Raw genomic sequence first — 18,473 nt, forward strand, 5'->3', positions numbered from 1 at the left:
GCAATATTAGAATTCAACATTATGAAAACAAAAGCAATAGAAAAAGGTCAAACTAGAGCCTTGGATTTTAAGAGAGCTAATTTCAAAAACTTAGAGAGAGCTTGGGAAGGATTCCATGGATGAGAATCCTCAAGGGGAAAACAATTCAAGAAGTTTGGGAAATTTTGAAAAGTGAGATTATAAAGGCATAGTCTAGCACAATACCAATGAAGAAGAAAAATAACAGCTCTCAAAAGAAACCATGATGGGATAAAGAACTCTCTGACAAATTGAAAGACAAAAAGAACAAGTATAAAAAATGGAAAGGGGGGCACATAAGTAGGCCAAAATATCAGCAAATAGACTGAGCCTGCAAAGATGAAGTGGGGAAACTAAGACTCACAAGGAAAAAAGCTTCTTCCAACATGTTAAAAACAAGAAAAAGTCAAGGAAAGAATTGGTCCATTGCTGAGAGAAAATGGCAAGAAAGTGACAAGCAACAGGGAGAATGCACGACTACTTAACTCATTTTTTGCATCTGTCTTTACAGAAAGGGAAAAAGTCCAACCTATCAAAAACATCACAAAAAAAGAGATTAGGAACACAAATTAAAATAGGGAAGAAAACGGTAAGTGAGGACCTGTCTACCCTAAATGAGTTCAAATCACCAGGACCAGATGGATTACACCCCAAGGTTCTGAAGGAATTGGCAGATGAAATTTCAGAACCACTGAACTATATCTTTCAAAGATCCTGGAGCACCAGGGAACTGCCAGAGGACTGGAAAAGAGTTGATGTAGCTCCCATCTTCAAAAAAGGGGAAAAAATGGATCCAGGAAATTACAAACCTAACTTCAATATCCGGAAAGATTTTGGAAAAGATAATCAAGCAACGAATCAGTGAACAGCTAGAACTAATGAAGTAATAACCAAAAGCCAATATTGGTTTGTCAAAAACAGATCATGCCAGACGAATCTTATTGCATTCTTTGACAAAGTGACAAAATTAGTGGACCAGAGGAATATTGTTGATATAATTTACTTGGATTTCAGTAAGGCATTTGATAAAATAGACCATAACCTACTACTTGATAAAATAGAAAAATATGGATTAGACATTATCACCAGCATATGGATTTGTAACTGGCTGACCAACATCACTCAATGTGTAGTCCTCAATGGAACTACATCTACATGGAGGGAAGTGTTAATGCCACTTTATAATATCTTGGTAAGGCCACACTTGGAATACTGCATCCAGTTTTGGTTGCGACAATATAAAAAAGATGTTGAGACTCTAGAAAGAGTGCAGAGGAGAGCAAAAAAGATGATTAGGGGACTGGAGGCTAAAACATAAACAACGGTTGATGGAACTGGGTATGTCTAGTCTGATGAAAAGTAGGACTAGTAGTGACATAATATCAGTGTTCCAATATCTCAGGGTATAGAAGAAGAGGGAGTGAAGCTATTCTCCTGTGCGCTGCTTGGGGAATCCAAGCATGGGTTAACTTTGTCCATTAGCCTAGAGATTGAGTTATGTAATTGTTGACCAAGCCTCCTCTGACTGGGATAGTTCAGTTTTTTTAACAGTCCAGCCTTAAAGAGTCGCAAAAAAGTTTTCTCTAGATAATAGACAAAATTAACTCATTTGACTCGATTCTTCCTTGCTACCAAATTTATCTTGGAACATTGTTTGATTGTGGATTGACAGAGCTCGTTCGCACTTAAATTTAGATAATTGCGGTTCCTTGCAGTTCTAGCGGCCAGAGTAACGTTCGCCAGGAGGATTGTTTATCGGGCATTTGAATGTGCTTAAAGCAGAAGAGAGTCGGTTCGCCAATCTCAATCTTGATCAGTGGCCGTGGTGAGAGTCAGTTCGCCGCTCTCGAGTTGGCGCGGGGGGTGAACGACGCGCTTGTTACCGCCTCCCGTCCTTTCTGGTTGCTGCGGAGAGAGGCAGCACACCATTTTCTCTGGCAGGCGCAAGCATGGTCAACCATGCATCGCATGACTGTTCCCTATCATTTTGGAGCTTTGCTGCTGCTGCGCGGTCCCGCATGAGTTTAGCAACGCCATTTCGGCTGCCAGAGGCTTTCCTTCCAGATAGAAAAGAACAACAGCCATTTTTGGAGCCGATTTGAATTTTGCACCGAAATTATTTGCTAGTGTTGGCCAATTTTGAGTTGTTAGTAGCCTGGTGCCAAAAAACAACAGGAAGGGGCGGAGTTTTCCTTTCGCGCTCAAACTGTGGTGGAATACAGAAAGATCATTTGTGCTGCGGAAGTGGTTCGCCACCATTCCTTTAGCACCGTGTTGCCTCATCGCTCTAACTGAATCAGCTCGCTGCTTTGATCAGCGGTTTGCCCTGTTTTCAGACGTGAGCTTGAGCCTTTCAACTCCCTCCCGTTTTCTTTCATTATACCTTGCTATGGCCGATCATTCTATTACCAGAGGCAACGATGAAACTTCCAGCTCTTTCCCGCTGCACTCTGAGACCACCAGGCCCAGCACCAGGGTGGTTAGTTCCACCACTAGGGCCTCTAGCCACAAGGCGTGCGTCCCATCGACAGCTCCAGATAGAGCTGTCAAGCGCAAAGATAGGGCCAAGTCATCAGCCAAGGCTCCTGGGCCCACCAATAGGTCCCCTCCTACCTTGGTGACTGAACGCTATTCTCCTGCTCCCTCGCTTCCTCCAGCAGGGATTCAAGGTTGGTCCCCTACACCCCTGGGAATAGGTGCGGACGAAGAAGGTTTAGGGCTTACCCCAGACCTTTCTGTGGTCGGCCCAGCCACGATTCAGGCATCCTTGCACTCAGAGCCCACGACTGCAGGCCTCAGGCCTGAGGATGGGCCCGACTTTAACTTGCCCCCAGAATTTCACAATATGATTTCTGCGGCCATTTCCCAGGGGCTGGATGGCGAATTGCAGTGCAGGGCCCAGCGCCCTGCATCTGCCAGCCTTGCTAGAGACCTCTCTATTTCCCAGGCTGATTCTCCTTCACCACTATCCTCAGCTTATAGCGAAGGTTGTATTCTGGGTGAGGAGGAAGATATTGCTGCCCTGGAGTTGTCGGATGACGACAGTGTGGTGCAAGACACACCTGCCTTCTCCGGCCTGCCTTATCTAAATTGCTTTTATATAAAGCTAAGGCAACTACCAAGATAGGAGGCACCACCACTCAAGCCAGTACTGCTATGGGCTTTGATTCCACAGAACGGTTTTTTGCAGAACAGGTGCAGGAACAAGACGTCATACCCTTCCCAAAGCTGTTTCTGGATGCTGTTCAGAAACAGTGGTCCCAACCGACTGCTGTTGCCCCCCTAGTAAAGGTGACAGGAAACTCTACGCTTCCATGCCTGAATTGGATGAGATCCTTCAATTCCCTACTGTGGATCCTCCTGTAGCGGCTTTGACCTCCCCAGCCTTGATTCCTTCCAAAATTTCAGAGGGTCTTAAAGCCGAGGATCGCAAGGCCGAACTGGTCATTACGGGTGTTACGGGTTGCCACAGCAGCATCTTTCCTTAATAGGATTTTGTTAGGATGGTTACAGCACTTGCAGGCCAGGCTTGCCCCCGATGACCTCCGCCTACACCAGGGTGTAAATAAACTGGTGGCAGCACTGGAATTTTCCTCAGATGCTACACTCAACGCAGGAAAGTTCGCGTCTCATGCAGTAGCTTCTAACATAGCATCCTGCCACCTTCTTTGGCTTCGCCATTGGCAGGCAGGCTTACGCTCCAAATGGTCCTAGCTTTCATCCACTTCAAGGGCTCTCTTTAGGCCCGCATTGGACCCGATTTTGATTGAAACTAGGGATAAGCATAAAGTGTTTCCTTCGACGAACAGGCGCGCGGACAGGAGACACCAACCATTTAATAGAAGGCAGCCCTTTCAGGCCAGAGACTCAGGGTACAACGCTGTCCCATATGTCCCTCACTACACCAGGCCATTCGCCCAGCAACAGGACAGGACTCAGGACCATTCCGGTGCCAGAGACAGGGGTCGCCAACACGGTCAGCAACAACAGACTCGGCGGCCATTTCGTGGCACCAATAACTGGTTCTTTCATAGGTACCGGTGACTTGCACGAGGTGGGGCATATTGGCGGACACCTAACATCTTTCGCCTTCCAATGGGCAGAAGCCACTTCAGATGCGTGGGCACTTCAGACCATGAGGCTGGGCCTCACTCTGGAATTTCTCGCTATCCCCCCCCCGAGGCATTTTATCAGGTGTCCCATGCCAAGATGCCAGGTAAAAAGATGCCTGATGGACTCAGAAATCAAACATCTTATTTCCATCAACACTATAGAAAGGGTACCTCAGGGACAAGAAAGGCTGGGCTTTTACTCTAGCCTCTTCTTAGTCCCCAAAAGCTTGGGAGGATGGCGAGCCATCCTAGACTTGAAACGGCTCAATCTCTATCTGAAATACCAGAGGTTCAAAATGCAATCACTCAAAAGCATCCTAGCCTGCATCCGACAGGGCAATTTACTGACCTCGGTAGATATCAAGGAGGCATACCTCCATGTGCTGATACACCCGTCACATCAAAGGTTCTTGCGATTCCAGTTTGCGGGGCGCCACTTTCAATACCGCGCCCTGCCATTCGGCCTTTCATCAGCCCCGCGAACCTTCACAAAGTTGTTGGCGGTGATAGCAGCATCCCTTCGGTCGATTCCTGTAAGGGTCAACTGTTATTTAGGTGACATTTTGATCCTGTTGTCTTCACCAGACCAGGCAAGGCGGGACTTACAAACCACGATCGATGCCTTGCAACATTACTGCTTTGTTTTGAACTTTCCAAAGAGTCACTTGCACCCGACCACATCCGCCCTCCATCTCAGGACCATCATTGACTCCGAACGGTGCGTGGTGTCCCAGGAGAGATGCCAAAGCCTACAGACCCTGGTGAATCAGGTGTAAATGCAGCAATCGCTTCCCCTCGCGGTCCTCTCCCAACTCCTGGGGAAGATAATATCATGTATAGACATTATCCCTTGGTTGAGGTTTCATGTGCGACCTCTCCAGTGGTTTCATATCCCCTTTCAGAGGGCTCACACCAGCCACTCACAAACCAAGGTCCGGTTGCCTCCTAAGGTGTTACGGTCGCTCCACTGGTGGACATCCTCCAAGATTCTCAAAGGGTATCTCTTCAAGGAGCCGGACCGCGTTATAGTAACAATGGATGCGAGTCTATTCGGATAGGGTGCCCATGCCTTGGACCGAGTGACGCAGGGTCGCTGGAGCACCCAGGAGTTGTGGAACAGCATCAACTGGCTAGAGCTTCAAGCAATCAGCCTAGCCCTTCGCGACTTTTGAGACCTGGTGATAGCCAACCACCTGTTGGTACTCATGGATAATATTGCTTCCAAGGCGCATGTCAACCGCCGGGGAGGCACCAGGTCCCAGGCCTTGATGCTGGAAGCAGAACGTCTTCACCATTGGGCAGAGACTCACCTATTATCATTTCGGGCAGAGCACATAGGCACTGCCAATGTACAGGTGGATTAGTTGAGCAGGACCACAGTAGACCAGACGGAGCGGCAACTCCAACTCTATTTCAGGAACTGCCTCGCCGCTTCAGCTGTCCCCAGGTGGATCTTTTTGCTCAACCACACAATACACACCTGTCAAGATTCTTCATCTGGTTCTACGTACCGGTAGCAGAAGGCACCGACACCCTTCACAGCCCCTGGCCAGAGGGCCTTCTATATGCCTTCCCGCCTCGCCTACTCATACCGCTAGTCATCCAGAAGATTTTGTCGGAACAGGCGGAAGTTCTCCTGGTTGCGCCAATGTGGCCCAGATGCCCTTGGTACGCCGACCTCGTCCATCTTTCAATCTCCCACCCGTGGAGAATGCCAGACGACTGGATAAGTCTTTCTCAAGGGGCTCTCATCCATCCGAACCCCCAGCTAGTGCAATTAGCCGTGTGGCATGTGTGCGGGCTATCCTGATTCGTCATCATTTCTCTGACAAGGTCATCGCCACAATACAAGCGGCTTAGTGTCCGTCCACAACGCGGATTTGTGTGGCTACTTGGCAGGCCTTCTGCAGGTGGTGTCGGTCAGTCTCTGTGGACCCTATTACGGTATCCATACCACAAATACTAGACTTCTTACAATCGGGCATGGACAAGGGGCTAACGCCCAGCTTACTCCATCGGCAAATTGCAGCCCTATCGACTGTGATTGGAGGCGGCCAGGGCCACTCCCTCGCTCAACATCTGAGAGTCCAGTCCTTCCTGAAGGGCACGTCTAACCTCAAACCGCCGGTGGTCCATCGTTACCCTACATGGGATTTACCCCTAGTGCTTAGAGCTCTTACAGCTGAGCCATTCGAACCCATTTGAACCATCAGTCTTAGATTGTTGACCCTCAAAACCATCTTTTTAGTAGCGATTACATCGGCTAGAAGGGTCTCTGAGCTGGCAGCACTATCAGTCCGTGAGGATCTCTGTATATTCCACCCAGAGTCATCCTACGATTGGATCCGGCATTCCTGCCAAAAATTAACTCTTGGTTTCACAGGGCTTAAGAACTTATTCTTCTAGATTTTTGCCCTCAACCATCACACTCTCAGGAACGAGGGTGGCACCATCTCGGCGTTTGCAGGGTGCTCCGTCACTATGTGAAATGTATGGCGTCATTCAGAAGATCAGAGGCGCTTTTTGTGTCTTTCCACCTGGCATCCATGGGACAGAAGGTGTCCTCAAACACCATTGGATGCTGGTTGAAAGCGTGTATTGCCCTCACATACGACTGCCAATCCCGACCTGTACCCAGGTGCATCACTCCCCATTCCACCAGGAGTGCAGCAACCATGGCAGCCTGGGCGACACAGGTCTCAGTGGAGGACATATGTAGGGCGGCGACCTGGTCATCGCTGTCGCCCTTCATCCGACATTATAAAGTGGATGTGTATGCCACGGCAGAGGCTTCCTTTGGGCGGCGTGTCTTACAGTGGGTTGTATCATCATCCACGGCTCCTGACCAGCCTACATCCCACCCTTGAAACTCATTGCTTTGGCATGTCCCATGCTTGGATTTCCCAAGCAGCGCACAGGAGTACGACCATTGACTTACCTGAACGGTCCTTCTATGTGCGCTGCGAGGGGAATCCAAACCCGCCCTCGGCTTTGTCTGGTCTGGGCATTGACATTGATTTCACACACACACACACACGCAACGCATCTACCTTCTTCTATGCTGATTCATTTGCTTCTCTTGAATTGGCTGAACCTTCGTACAAAACTGAACTATCCGAGTCAGAGGAGGCGTGGTCAACAATTACATAACTCAGTCTCTAGGCTAATGGACAAAGTTAAACCATGTTTGGATTCCCCTCACAGCGCACATAGAAGGACCGTTCAGGTAAGTCAGTGGTCGTTCTCCAAAGCACCTGAGGGCAGTATAAGAAGCAATGGATGGAAATTAATTAAGTAGAGAAGCAACTTAGAACTTAGGAGAAATTTTCTGACAGAACAATTAATCAGTGAAACAACTTGCCTTCAGAGGTTGTAAATGCTCCAACACTAGAAGTTTTGAAGAAGTGATTGGATAACCATTTGTCTGAACCCTGTGTAGGGTTTCCTGCCTAAGTAGGGGGTTGGACCAGAAGACCTCCAAAGTCCCTTCCAACTCTGCTATTCTATTAAGGGGATGACTTTCCTGAATTCTATCATAACTAAAATCTTCAAAATGGATAAGTGCAAAAAATGTTTGAGATGTTACATGTCTCATTTTGATTGAAATAGTATTGTAAAAGTGCTACATATTTTTTTCAGGAAAAGGTTTTGAGGAATTAATGACTGTGAATCTGGCACAATATAAACCAAGTGGGGAATTTGTCACTGTCCGGAGAGTCAACTTAGAGGCCTGCACCAATGAGATGGTAGCATTTTTGCAGGTAAAGCTAGCAATCATGCTGAATTTGTTTGGTTGGTCTCTCCTAGAAGTGTTCTTAGTTCTTACCCAGCTTAATATATGATAGTAGTACAGTACAACATAAGAATTGTTATGAATGAAGCCCATTTGGTCCTGTATTGTTCCCACAGGGGCCAATTTAATGTTACTGGAAAAAAATACAATAATATTTTATTCATTTCAGTAGTACTTCCTGCCTCTGCTATTAGTACTAAAGTCTCCATGAACTGTGATTACCAGCTAAAAATCTGAATGAATAAATTATTAACAGAATACTATATTTTATTGCTAATTATTATTTAATTCCCTCTGAATTGTCATATCTTACTCCATATCTCACATCAGATTTGCCAATAATACCTTGTTACATTTTGGATTTCAGGGTGAGCTTCATGTCTCAAAATTCTTCAGCCACCCCAACTTAGTGCCATATAAGGCAGCCTTCATAGCTGACAATGAACTATGGGTTGTTACATCATTCATGGCATATGGTAAGTAAGAATAGAAAGGATCTTCCTGCTCTTTCACACAGGATTTTTTTCATGTAATGAAAGCATATTCAGGCATTCATAATAATTAGTGGCAGCATTAAAATAAAATTAAAGACTCATAAAGCTATGTTTCTAATCCGTATGTTAGATTTTGCATTAATTGCCTAAAGAGAGAGAGTATTTTGATTTTATGTTAATTTGTGTTTTAGAATTTATTTTTGAAAGACCAAGTATTTTAAAATACAGGTATTTCTAAAGCAGTGCAAGCAAAAACAAAATGCCCTGCATTACCAGAGATACCAAGTCACTTTTTGGTAATCCAAAGTAAGAAGGTCCTGGTTGTGAATCATGTTAACAGTAAGAGAGTGGAGTAGATTAGATTGAGGGAAACAAGAAGAGTTATTTTTCTGTTGTTAGTATGGAGAAAAAAGATCCATTAAAGATAATTGCAGTTCCTCCATTTTCATCTATACTTGGGAGAATTATGCACATGAATTTTCCAGGGAACATATATTCTATCATACCAAATGATTAAATATAAATGTTATATGTTTTCTTCATTTTCTTCAAGTACTTCATTTCAATGTATATGGTTCTTTATTTTGATTCAAAAAATTACTCTGAACATTAGTGTTAGTGTAATAGTGACAGGTCCTATCCACAAAGCTTAGTTTCATAACTAAGTAGTAATTTGAACCTAAGCCTTCCTAAACTTAGTCCAGCAGTAGATTTTATATCCCATTGGTTCTTGATCCTTATGAAAGTCTCTGGTTTCTCTCATTCTCATCAATGCTGATGTAGAAAATAGCCTTCATAAAGAATGAGAAATCTTAGAGTCTTTTGTGAAGTAGAATTATAACTTCACATTTAATGGCTTCTCATATTTCTGGTTTTTATAGATAATAGAAGGTATGTCTATTAAGATTTTCTGGACTGTATCAAATCATAATATTGTATTTTGTTTTTAAAGGTTCTGCTAAAGATTTAATACGTACACATTTTATGGATGGTATGAGTGAATTAGCTATGGCTTACATCCTTCAAGGGGTATTGAAAGCTCTTGATTATATACACCATATGGGTTATGTTCATAGGTAAGAAAGATAATTGTAAATGTTAACTAATAAAATAATGGTTTCCAGCTGTTTTTTTTTTTTTTTGTTCAGCTTAGTATTGCCAGAGCGCAAATATTTGCTGAACTTCTCAACAATCCCTTCTGCCTCAAATTCCAGAGTTTTTCTTTCTTGGTATAAAATGGAGTTGGTTTTGATTGATGGAGGTTTGTGACCTGTGGTTTTGTTTTGTTTTTTGTATGCAGGAGTGTGAAGGCCAGTCATATCCTGATATCTGCAGATGGAAAAGTATATCTTTCTGGCTTGCGCAGTAACCTCAGTATGATCAGCCATGGTCAGCGTCTCAAAGTAGTTCATGATTTCCCCAAATTTAGCATCAAAGTTCTACCATGGCTTAGTCCAGAGGTCTTGCAGCAGGTATGTTAATTTTTTTTAGTATTTTAGTATTTTTTTAGTATTGTTTCTCAACCTTTAAGTGTGCATGGCATACATTTTTCACCATTTATTTTACGGTTTATTTCTGAACAGCTTCAGATAATGTCTTTTTAAAATCATTTGTTATTCTAACTGTAGAAGTTTTAATATCTTTTATTCATTCTTAAGAAAAGTTTTTTATGACATTGATGCTGCAATAAAAACATTGATTGATGAATGGATTGATTTAGGGGTAATTATGATATGCTTAGCTTGTATGTTTTTCAATTTAAATTTGAATTGAATAACGTGAATAGCATTTATAATGCAATACTGTTTTGCTTTTCTGATTTTAGAACCTACAAGGCTATGATGCAAAATCTGATATCTATAGTGTAGGAATAACAGCCTGTGAGCTAGCAAATGGCCATGTTCCATTCAAAGATATGCCTGCAACACAAGTAGGAGATTTTTCTGTTTCCCTTTCACTTCAGTCCCTGACTGTATATATGACAGCAAAGTCACTAGAATTATTATAACACTAACTGCTCTATAGTAATGTGATATTTTCACCAAACATTTTGTTCTCATGCTTCAGATGCTTTTGGAGAAACTCAATGGAACTGTCCCTTGTCTACTAGACACAACTACTATTCCTCCAGAGGAGCTGACTATGAAACCATCACGCTCTGGGGCTAGCAGTAGTCTTGGAGAAGGCATGGCAGCCAGCAATGCTAGAGCCTCTAATGGTGAAGCAGCACTGCACCCTTACCACCGTACTTTCTCATCATATTTTCACAACTTTGTAGAACAATGCTTGCAAAGGAACCCAGACTTGAGGTATAGTGGAAAGAGTGAAGTTCAGGGGATATGGTAATCTATGAAGTGGTGGAGCTAAAATCAGAGCTAAAATATTCAACAACGTTCAATTGGGAGCAGAATACAAAGTGTTGCAAAAGATGTAAATATTATATCCCTGTTGAATCAGTTTCTCCATGTCAAATGAGCAAATTTTGAATGGTTTTGGATGATTAAACATGTTATATGTTCGTGGAATTGGTTGCTCTTGGAATCAATGATGAAAATATCAATGAATATATAAATTTGTCAGATAAAGAACTTGGAAAATGAAAAAGCAAGTAGGTTCAGATTAGTGATGCAGGTAGAGAAAAAACCATTTTTTAATTGTTTCAGTAATGATAAAAAAAAGTAGAAATGCAAAATAAGTCCTTTGGCTCCTTCTTTTCATGCAAATGCAAGTCTACATGACATTGTAGTCCATGCTGCTGCCAACTAACCAACTTGTAGAAAAAAATCAACCAAAGATATTTTTTTGAAGCTTTAACGTATTTCCTTTAGAAAAAAATGATGCAGTCCTTACCTCAAAGGACTTTAAAGCCTAACTTCCTAAGTATGTTTATTGAAAATATTTTTAAAATATTTTTAAAAGGGTTAGAATTTATGTTCTTTTTAAAAGAATTTGTTAATTTCCCACATTTCTTTCAGATTCCTCTAAGGCAAGCTATACAATAATAACCAGCTTGGCAGAAAATCATCTGAGCGGTTTATTCAGATAGAAATTATTTCAAAAATATTTTTTAAAATTACTTCCCCCCCTTTTTTTAAAAAAAAAATAGGGTTCTCCTCCCCACTAAAAAACTTGTTGCATTAGGAAAAAGAAAGACAATGTGTTGTTTAGTTGGAATTGAAAGGGCCCACCCAAAAAACTTTAAAGTCTGAACTGCCTGCACTCATATCTTAAAAAATTCATTAGTGCTCAACAGCACCAATACTAATAAAAACACGACGATGAATTAAAAAAAGGATCACTTTTACAATTAAAGGATCAAGAATTGCAGTAAATTATTAAATCAATTTTGCAGCAAAGACCATTAGCAAGTACATTAGTGTATAACTGCGCTAACAATATGCATGCATACACCAAAACAATCAAATCAGCATGAACACAGGCTCTCCCCCCCCCCCATTTATTTAGGTATTCATTTAATTTTTTTTTGCCCAGTGAGCAGCTTGAAAAAGCCAAGAACAAAAACAACATGTGAAAACCTGCACTAATTTAGGCAGCCCAAACTGAAGCAGTCATAACAATGGCATTAAACCACAGTAGTGCCCAGAAACACATTAACTATAGGTCTTCAAAGCTTTTCAGATCCCCAAAAGGGAGGGCACTAGCTGCTGGGTAGGGATCACAACAGAGAAGACATGCTTCCTTGTTCCCACAAGACGACAATATTTACTAGAGAGAACCTGGAAAGCATCCGCTATTCTGGATGCTTTCTATCAGTTGGGGAGAAACAGTTGAGGATAGGGTGAGCTCTCATATAACCAGGCCCTATGCTAATGTAGTCTGATTTCCTTCATCAATAATTTTAACAAAATATTTCAAAGAGAAGAATAAATATATCACTAGGAAACTAAACAACAGTGATGTTTTTTCCCCTTAAATTTGCCCCAAACTCCAAGAACCGGTGCCAACTAAAGCCATTTTCCAGGGGAAAGTTCTACTATTGGCTTGCTGAAATTAGGTGTTCCTATCTACTCCATGCATGATATTTTATCCCACTGATTATAGAATTTTCAAATGAATTCCTCTGCAAATCAGGTGGTTTAGTAATTTTAAAAAATCAGAATTGAGCTACTATATTTTTCGGACTATGACACACAATTTTGCAAAAAATTGATCTGTTTTCGCCAAAAATGGGCTGGTTTTTTTGCTTGTTTTTGTCGTCCCCCCCCCCCCAGGAGCACTCTACAAGTGCATCCATTTTTGTGAAAAACGGGGTGTGTTGGGTGGGGTTTCAGGAGGTCAAAAATGCTGTATTCAGTATATAAGACGCACCCAGATTTTCACCCTTTTTTTGGGGGGGGAAGGTACCTCTTATACACCAAAAAATACGGTACTTGTTTGCCTCCATTCAACATGAATCTCTTAGTTTATATGATGTATAAACTATGATTACATAACATACTGCCAGGCAACAACTGCTAACATAACATTGGCTTTCCAAAACTGAAGGAAGTCTCTTATTTTGCTTTTCTCTGGCTTGTTCAAATAGTCAGAGCAGAGTATTCACTGCTGCTCCCTGAGACAACTTTTCTTCGTGGAAAAGCTCAAATATATTTATGCAGAAAAAAAGTAGTAGGAGTAGGCATGCCTGCCACAGAAAATTCCATTGTAGAACTATATCCTGGCTTTTGATGCTGATATTGTTCTCTTTCTTAGTTGTATTTTTCCCATATTTGAATCTTATATATATTCTGAAGGGAGAAGTTTCTGGATCTTCTCCTATTTCTGGAACTTTTACATGCTGGTATATAACCTTTTTTTTCCATACACAGGCCAAGTGCAAATGCATTGCTGAACCATTCTTTTTTCAAACAGGTAAGTTTCAACCACTTGCCTTGACATATTTTATCCTTTTCTCACTCTTATTTTGGTGGAGAGTAAGTAAGAAAGACAAGAATTACAGCTGCTTTGGAACCATTTCTGTGAATATGTAAACAAAACAGTAGGAAGTATTTTGAAATCAATTTGCATTATTATGTTTAATCTTCATTTTGATTCAGTCTGGGACTGATAAAAATTTAACGGTTCAAGTCCTAACCAAGAACCTTAGAGCTGTTAACGTCTGAGTATATAGGCAATTCTGAGTAAGGTAGGTTTTTTTGCAAAGTCAGAATATTACAATATCAATGAACCAGACTTTTTTCTTTTCCACAATAGTGATGTCAGGCATGTTGTGGGCCAGATGTCTTGTCTGTTTGGATTCGAAAGCCCTAAAAGATCATGACCTGTTCATTTTCAAGAAGTTTGTCAGTTTGGTGTTCCCAGTAATTTTTGCTGTATTTGAACCCAAACTTCTGACAAAGCTTCCAGTATGATTTTGGCAACTCGATCATGACTTCGTGATGTCAGGCATGTTGTGAGCCAGATATCTGTTGTTGGAAGTCAGCTTTTGTTGATTTGGGGCAGTAGGCAGAAAAACCCAGATAGATAGATAATTTTAAAGTAAGAATTATGCTCTTTCAGAATCATGCCTTTTTCCATTTGTAAAAATGCAAATATTTTGGAGATCCAGAATTTTGGAATTTCCATCATCGAGTCCTTATTGTCTGTTGACTTTCTGTAGGGGATGGAGATAGTAGCTAAGTTTAGTCTTTGGTTCTTATAAAATTTTACATTCCGATACAGAAAAGCTGGTTTCTAATGATCTGTATCTGGATTTAAATATTTATGTTCTATTTGAGACAAGGGCCAGTCATGCCTCTTCCTCTCAGAAATGGTTTTGAGGAAAGACTAACAGGAAGGAGGTGTTAGGAAAGGTCTGAGAAAGAGGATAGGCTGGTTGGATAGTTACGGTTACTCATGTCCTTGTTTTCAGGTGTAACGTATCCAATTGGCCCATTTCTCTCTGCTCTTTCAGGAATAATGTTTCCATTTAGCAATTACCAGTGAAGTCCTTGGCTTCACAAAGGGAGGTAAGGAAAGCACTGGGAAGAATGGCAGGCTGTGCAGAAGCGGTATGCCATCCTTTCATCCCTCCCCAAAGGTCTTTGCAGATTTTCTTTTCAGCCCAACCTCCCAACAATCAAAAAGGTTTGATTCTGTCTGACTGTACACAATCCATAAAAGTTTGGCAGAATTTCTAAGAGCTAAAGTGACTTTGGGGTTCAACAATCTGCTGTTTAGTACAAACTTCTAATGTAATCCAGCATTTTCAGCAGGAGTATGCTATCTAAAGTCATCAAGAAAAGATGAAACCAAGAACTCTGCTCTTATTTTTTTCAGTAGTTATAAGAGGATGAGAGGTAAAACTCTTGCTTTATTTATTCAATGATTATCAACATAATCAGGGTGCTAAATTACTTCCTATTACTGTATGTGCAAAGAACACCCAGATACAATCCTTGATGGTCTTGGAAAGGATTTTATATAAAATGTCACGCCTCTCCCCTCTTCACAGTTTATGTGATTGCAATGAAGATGCTTGTCAGTCTATTTGCACTTACAATCTTAAAGCAATGGAGAAGCAGCCGCAGGGAAGATTGCAAGCTGTTGCTGTTTGCCAAGAAGATTCCTTCTCACCTATTGGGGTTGGCTGAAAGAGCTCTCTGCCAAGAGGAGTTGAATGCCTTCTGAGGGGTAGAGAAATAGAGCTGAAATCCTGATGATCTGAACTGTTTCTCTACCATACTGAAAAACTTTCTCCCACACCCCAAGAGGACCTGTCCTCCTTTGGTAGGGGATCAGATCTTCAGGATCCGAGTTCTGTTCCTGCATTCCACTGAAGACATTTCCTTCCATGCATCCTTTGGTAGCCATCTCCAATAAACAAATGGCAGCTGAAATACAAGCAGTGGAAAGATAGTGTGGTAAAGGTGCCTCGGCAGGTGGGGGAACAGCACAGGTTATGCACAAATGTCTCTTTGCTCTTTTCAGGGGCTGAAAAGTTTGGATTTCAACGGGAAAATTTTCAGCTCCTGGATAGCACTTCACAGGGTCTCACCCTCCCGAAGAATCTCATGTTCCTTACCTGGGACTCTGTCCACTTCACAATCTGTAGGATTGCTTAATGACCATAACCAGGAATGCCAGGATTGCAGTTGTTGAGCAAAGCAGTTGTGTAGGCAGTTATGTGATGTGCAGCTTAATGTTTTTTGCTTAATCAAGTCTCTGAGCTCAATAATGGATTTACAAGTCAAGGACTACCTATGTATAAAAAGTGACAGTAAGGTGGAGTTATATATAAACTTGGACTGAGTCCAATTGCATCTAATCACATTTTTTAATTCTAGGTATGTTTTTACTTCCCCATTTTCCAGATCAAACATCGGGCATCTGAAGCACTTCCTGAACTGCTATATCCTGTCATGCCAATTACCAGTTTTGAAGGGATGCAGACACAAGATCCTAGCCATATATTTGGATTGGCTTCCAATATGGAGCAGCTTGAGATGGACGATTGGGAATTCTAGGTTATCAATAGAAGAACATTGTGAAATATTTTTACAAAGCAATCTGCTCAATACACTGCAGTTTCTTTCCTAGGAAGTTGTTCTAGCTGACATTTGCCTTAAAATAAAGCCTGGGCTTTGAGAGGAAAAAATTAACAATATTGTATTGAATTTTGGTTCCAAGACATAAAATACATGTGCTCAATTGTTTTTTAATGAAACCAAAATCTTTTTGTAGGTTTGCCACTGGTCCCAAGGAACTGAGTGCCATGCACTTAAAAAAAACAATAAAATCTACTTAGAATTGCTTAGTAGCAGGAAGTAACCCTATTGACATAGGGTTAGAATATGAAGATACCTTTAATTGTATCTAACAAGGTAATTTGGAATTCCTTCCTATAATGAATCGCCCCAACTTGTGTAGTAATGTTTCATTCTTCTTCTATATACTTAATCATTGTTCAATCAAACATTGAGCCAAAACTTTTCTGGCAAACTAGCATTTGGAGATTGTAAGTATTCATGTCTTAAGCTGCATTTTTGCCAATAAAAGATTTCTGCATTTTCACAGTGTTCTTCAATAAATGCTGCATTATGAACTCCCTGTAATTAAAAAAATAAAAATAGAAGCCTCTCAATCAGGCTAGCAAGCCCAATTGATATCTTTGCTATTGAAACCTGAAAGGTAATATAGTAGAAATATTACAAGGTTTGAAATTAGTACAGTGCCCAATAAGTAAAAAACAGACTTAAAACAAAACTATAATCACAAGATAACTACTTTAGACTGTTTGAAATGTCTTGAACTCTTCTACCAAGCCACAAAAGACCAAATGGATAAGTTTTAAGAAGCAACATGAGAGATGTTCAGCCAATTTAATTTCTGCTAGTTATTTCATTTTAGAATACAGAAGTTGTTTGAGCACAGGAAGAACTATTTCCTTTAACTTTCAGAAATACAAAGTTTTTGAGCTGCTGTTTTTGTACAGTTTTTTGTTTTCCTTGTCCGTCCGTCCCTTTTCCAATACATTAAAGCAATAAAAAATAATTGCTTTGTTTTCATAATGTTCTTTACTTTCAGTAATATGTCTTGGTGTGTAAAGTTGTTTGGAATGTATGTTGAAGCACAAAGCATGATCAATTTGTTTTTCTATAAATTATTTATTCTGCAATCAAATTATTTCTCTGGAGGATGTAAGGCATGAAAATGGTAAAAAAAATGCTAATCTTGCTCTCCAGCATCTTCAAGGGGACTTTCTTCAACCTTATGCTTTTCCAGTTTTGTTGACAATTCTGTAAAACAAATCCAAGACAAAAAAATTAATACTTCACAACATGCTCCATACAAATTATCCAAGCCACTTCCTTTATATTCTGAGGAACATACTGAATTCTATGTATGTGACACAATTCCCTACTCAGAAAAAACTGAATGAGTTAGACTTTCCATAGATTTGGAGATGTCATTCTAATCTTCTTAAAGTTATATTCATATTGAATTAGTTCTCTTAAACTCAGGAACAATGTGCATTTAAAATAATAAGATTAGCTGATCTATTTCCAAATCCCCCTTTTCAAATTCATTTACTAATAACGAATCTTCCCCTGGAAGAGGGAAAAACATTTTAAAGATCTTTTCAAGCAAATATTCCTTATAGAACGAAAATATATTATGAAAATTGAGGTTGCCTACATCAACAATCCAAAGTTCTGATTTACCTCACTTAACAATTATTTGGAATATCTAGCTACATTTTTTACTTAGACCAGGCTTGTTCATCCTGCAGGATGCATGCAGCTCTGAACAGCTAGTAAAGGCATAAGATCATAAACCTTTAACATTATGTAATTTATATTGTCAATATAAAATGTCAATATGCAAACCACCTGCTCCTAAATGTATTTCTAGTGATTAAGGAAACTTTTTGAGAAATACAGAAATCTGAACGCTTTTTCCAAAGATTTTTGTCAATAGGTTTTACATATAGCACATATATGTTTTTAAAAGTTAAATATAAATATATAAAATATACACTTGGGGGTCTATCATTAGAGAATATTTTGTTTGTATAGGTTGCCCTTGACTTACAACCTGTCATTTAGTCACTGTACAAAGTTATGACGGACTCCTCCCCCCAAAGCCATGAGTGATCTAGTTTCAAATTTCCAACCCTGCAGTTACATTACTGTATTTTGGGTGCTTGCCATCAACATTTACAGCTGTTTGCAGTGTCTGCAGTCACATGACTGATTTACAACTCCCCCCCCCCCCCCAAAAAAACAGTGTCCACTTCCAGGTTTTAGCAAAAACTGCTCCATAAAAAATAGGTTGTTAAGATATTTAAAATATAATTGTTGGAGCAGTGAATAATTGGACAATTACTAAGAACATAACAGTTATGGCTAATTGGTCGAAGACAGCTGGCCACTGAATGAGGGAATCTGAGCTTTGATTGGTTGCTGTGAGTGAAAAAGGAATTTCCTTGTTTCCCAATTTTTTCCTCTATGTGCTGTGTGTACTCTCTGTGATTTACGTCATGATGTTCTTGCTGTGTTGATTTTTACCTGATGATGCTGTTTGCCTCTTATTTACTGTAAATATATTTATATA

The 18,473-nt window shown here is 40.7% G+C and overlaps 2 protein-coding genes across 11 annotated transcripts in view; one reads left to right on the forward strand and one right to left on the reverse strand.

The window, feature by feature from the left end:
• The window catches only part of STRADA (STE20 related adaptor alpha), a 38,602-nt gene extending 21,583 nt beyond the window's left edge, over window positions 1-17,019 (forward strand). For 4 of the 10 annotated variants that reach the window (XM_081971232.1, XM_081971234.1, XM_081971235.1 and 1 more), the window contains 8 exons: window positions 7,770-7,891; window positions 8,291-8,399; window positions 9,370-9,493; window positions 9,718-9,889; window positions 10,243-10,347; window positions 10,485-10,726; window positions 13,247-13,289; window positions 15,731-17,019. In XM_081971232.1, the coding sequence (XP_081827358.1) occupies window positions 7,770-7,891; window positions 8,291-8,399; window positions 9,370-9,493; window positions 9,718-9,889; window positions 10,243-10,347; window positions 10,485-10,726; window positions 13,247-13,289; window positions 15,731-15,883 (1,070 nt within the window). In that variant the 3' untranslated portion in view covers window positions 15,884-17,019. Of the gene's footprint in view, window positions 1-529; window positions 608-7,769; window positions 7,892-8,290; window positions 8,400-9,369; window positions 9,494-9,717; window positions 9,890-10,242; window positions 10,348-10,484; window positions 10,727-13,246; window positions 13,290-15,730 lie in introns of all 10 variants that reach the window. The other 6 variants (XM_081971237.1, XM_081971236.1, XM_081971238.1 and 3 more) reach the window with 3 other exon arrangements.
• RNF113A (ring finger protein 113A) overlaps window positions 17,004-18,473 on the reverse strand; it is a 9,068-nt gene continuing 7,598 nt past the window's right edge. The window contains exon 10 of the mRNA XM_081971242.1: window positions 17,004-17,155. Within this exon, the coding sequence (XP_081827368.1) occupies window positions 17,085-17,155 (71 nt within the window). The 3' untranslated portion in view covers window positions 17,004-17,084. The remainder of the gene's footprint in view (window positions 17,156-18,473) is intronic.

The sequence above is a fragment of the Natrix helvetica genome (genome assembly GCF_964273705.1).
Source record: "Natrix helvetica genome assembly, chromosome: Z".
Lineage (NCBI taxonomy): Eukaryota > Metazoa > Chordata > Lepidosauria > Squamata > Natricidae > Natrix > Natrix helvetica.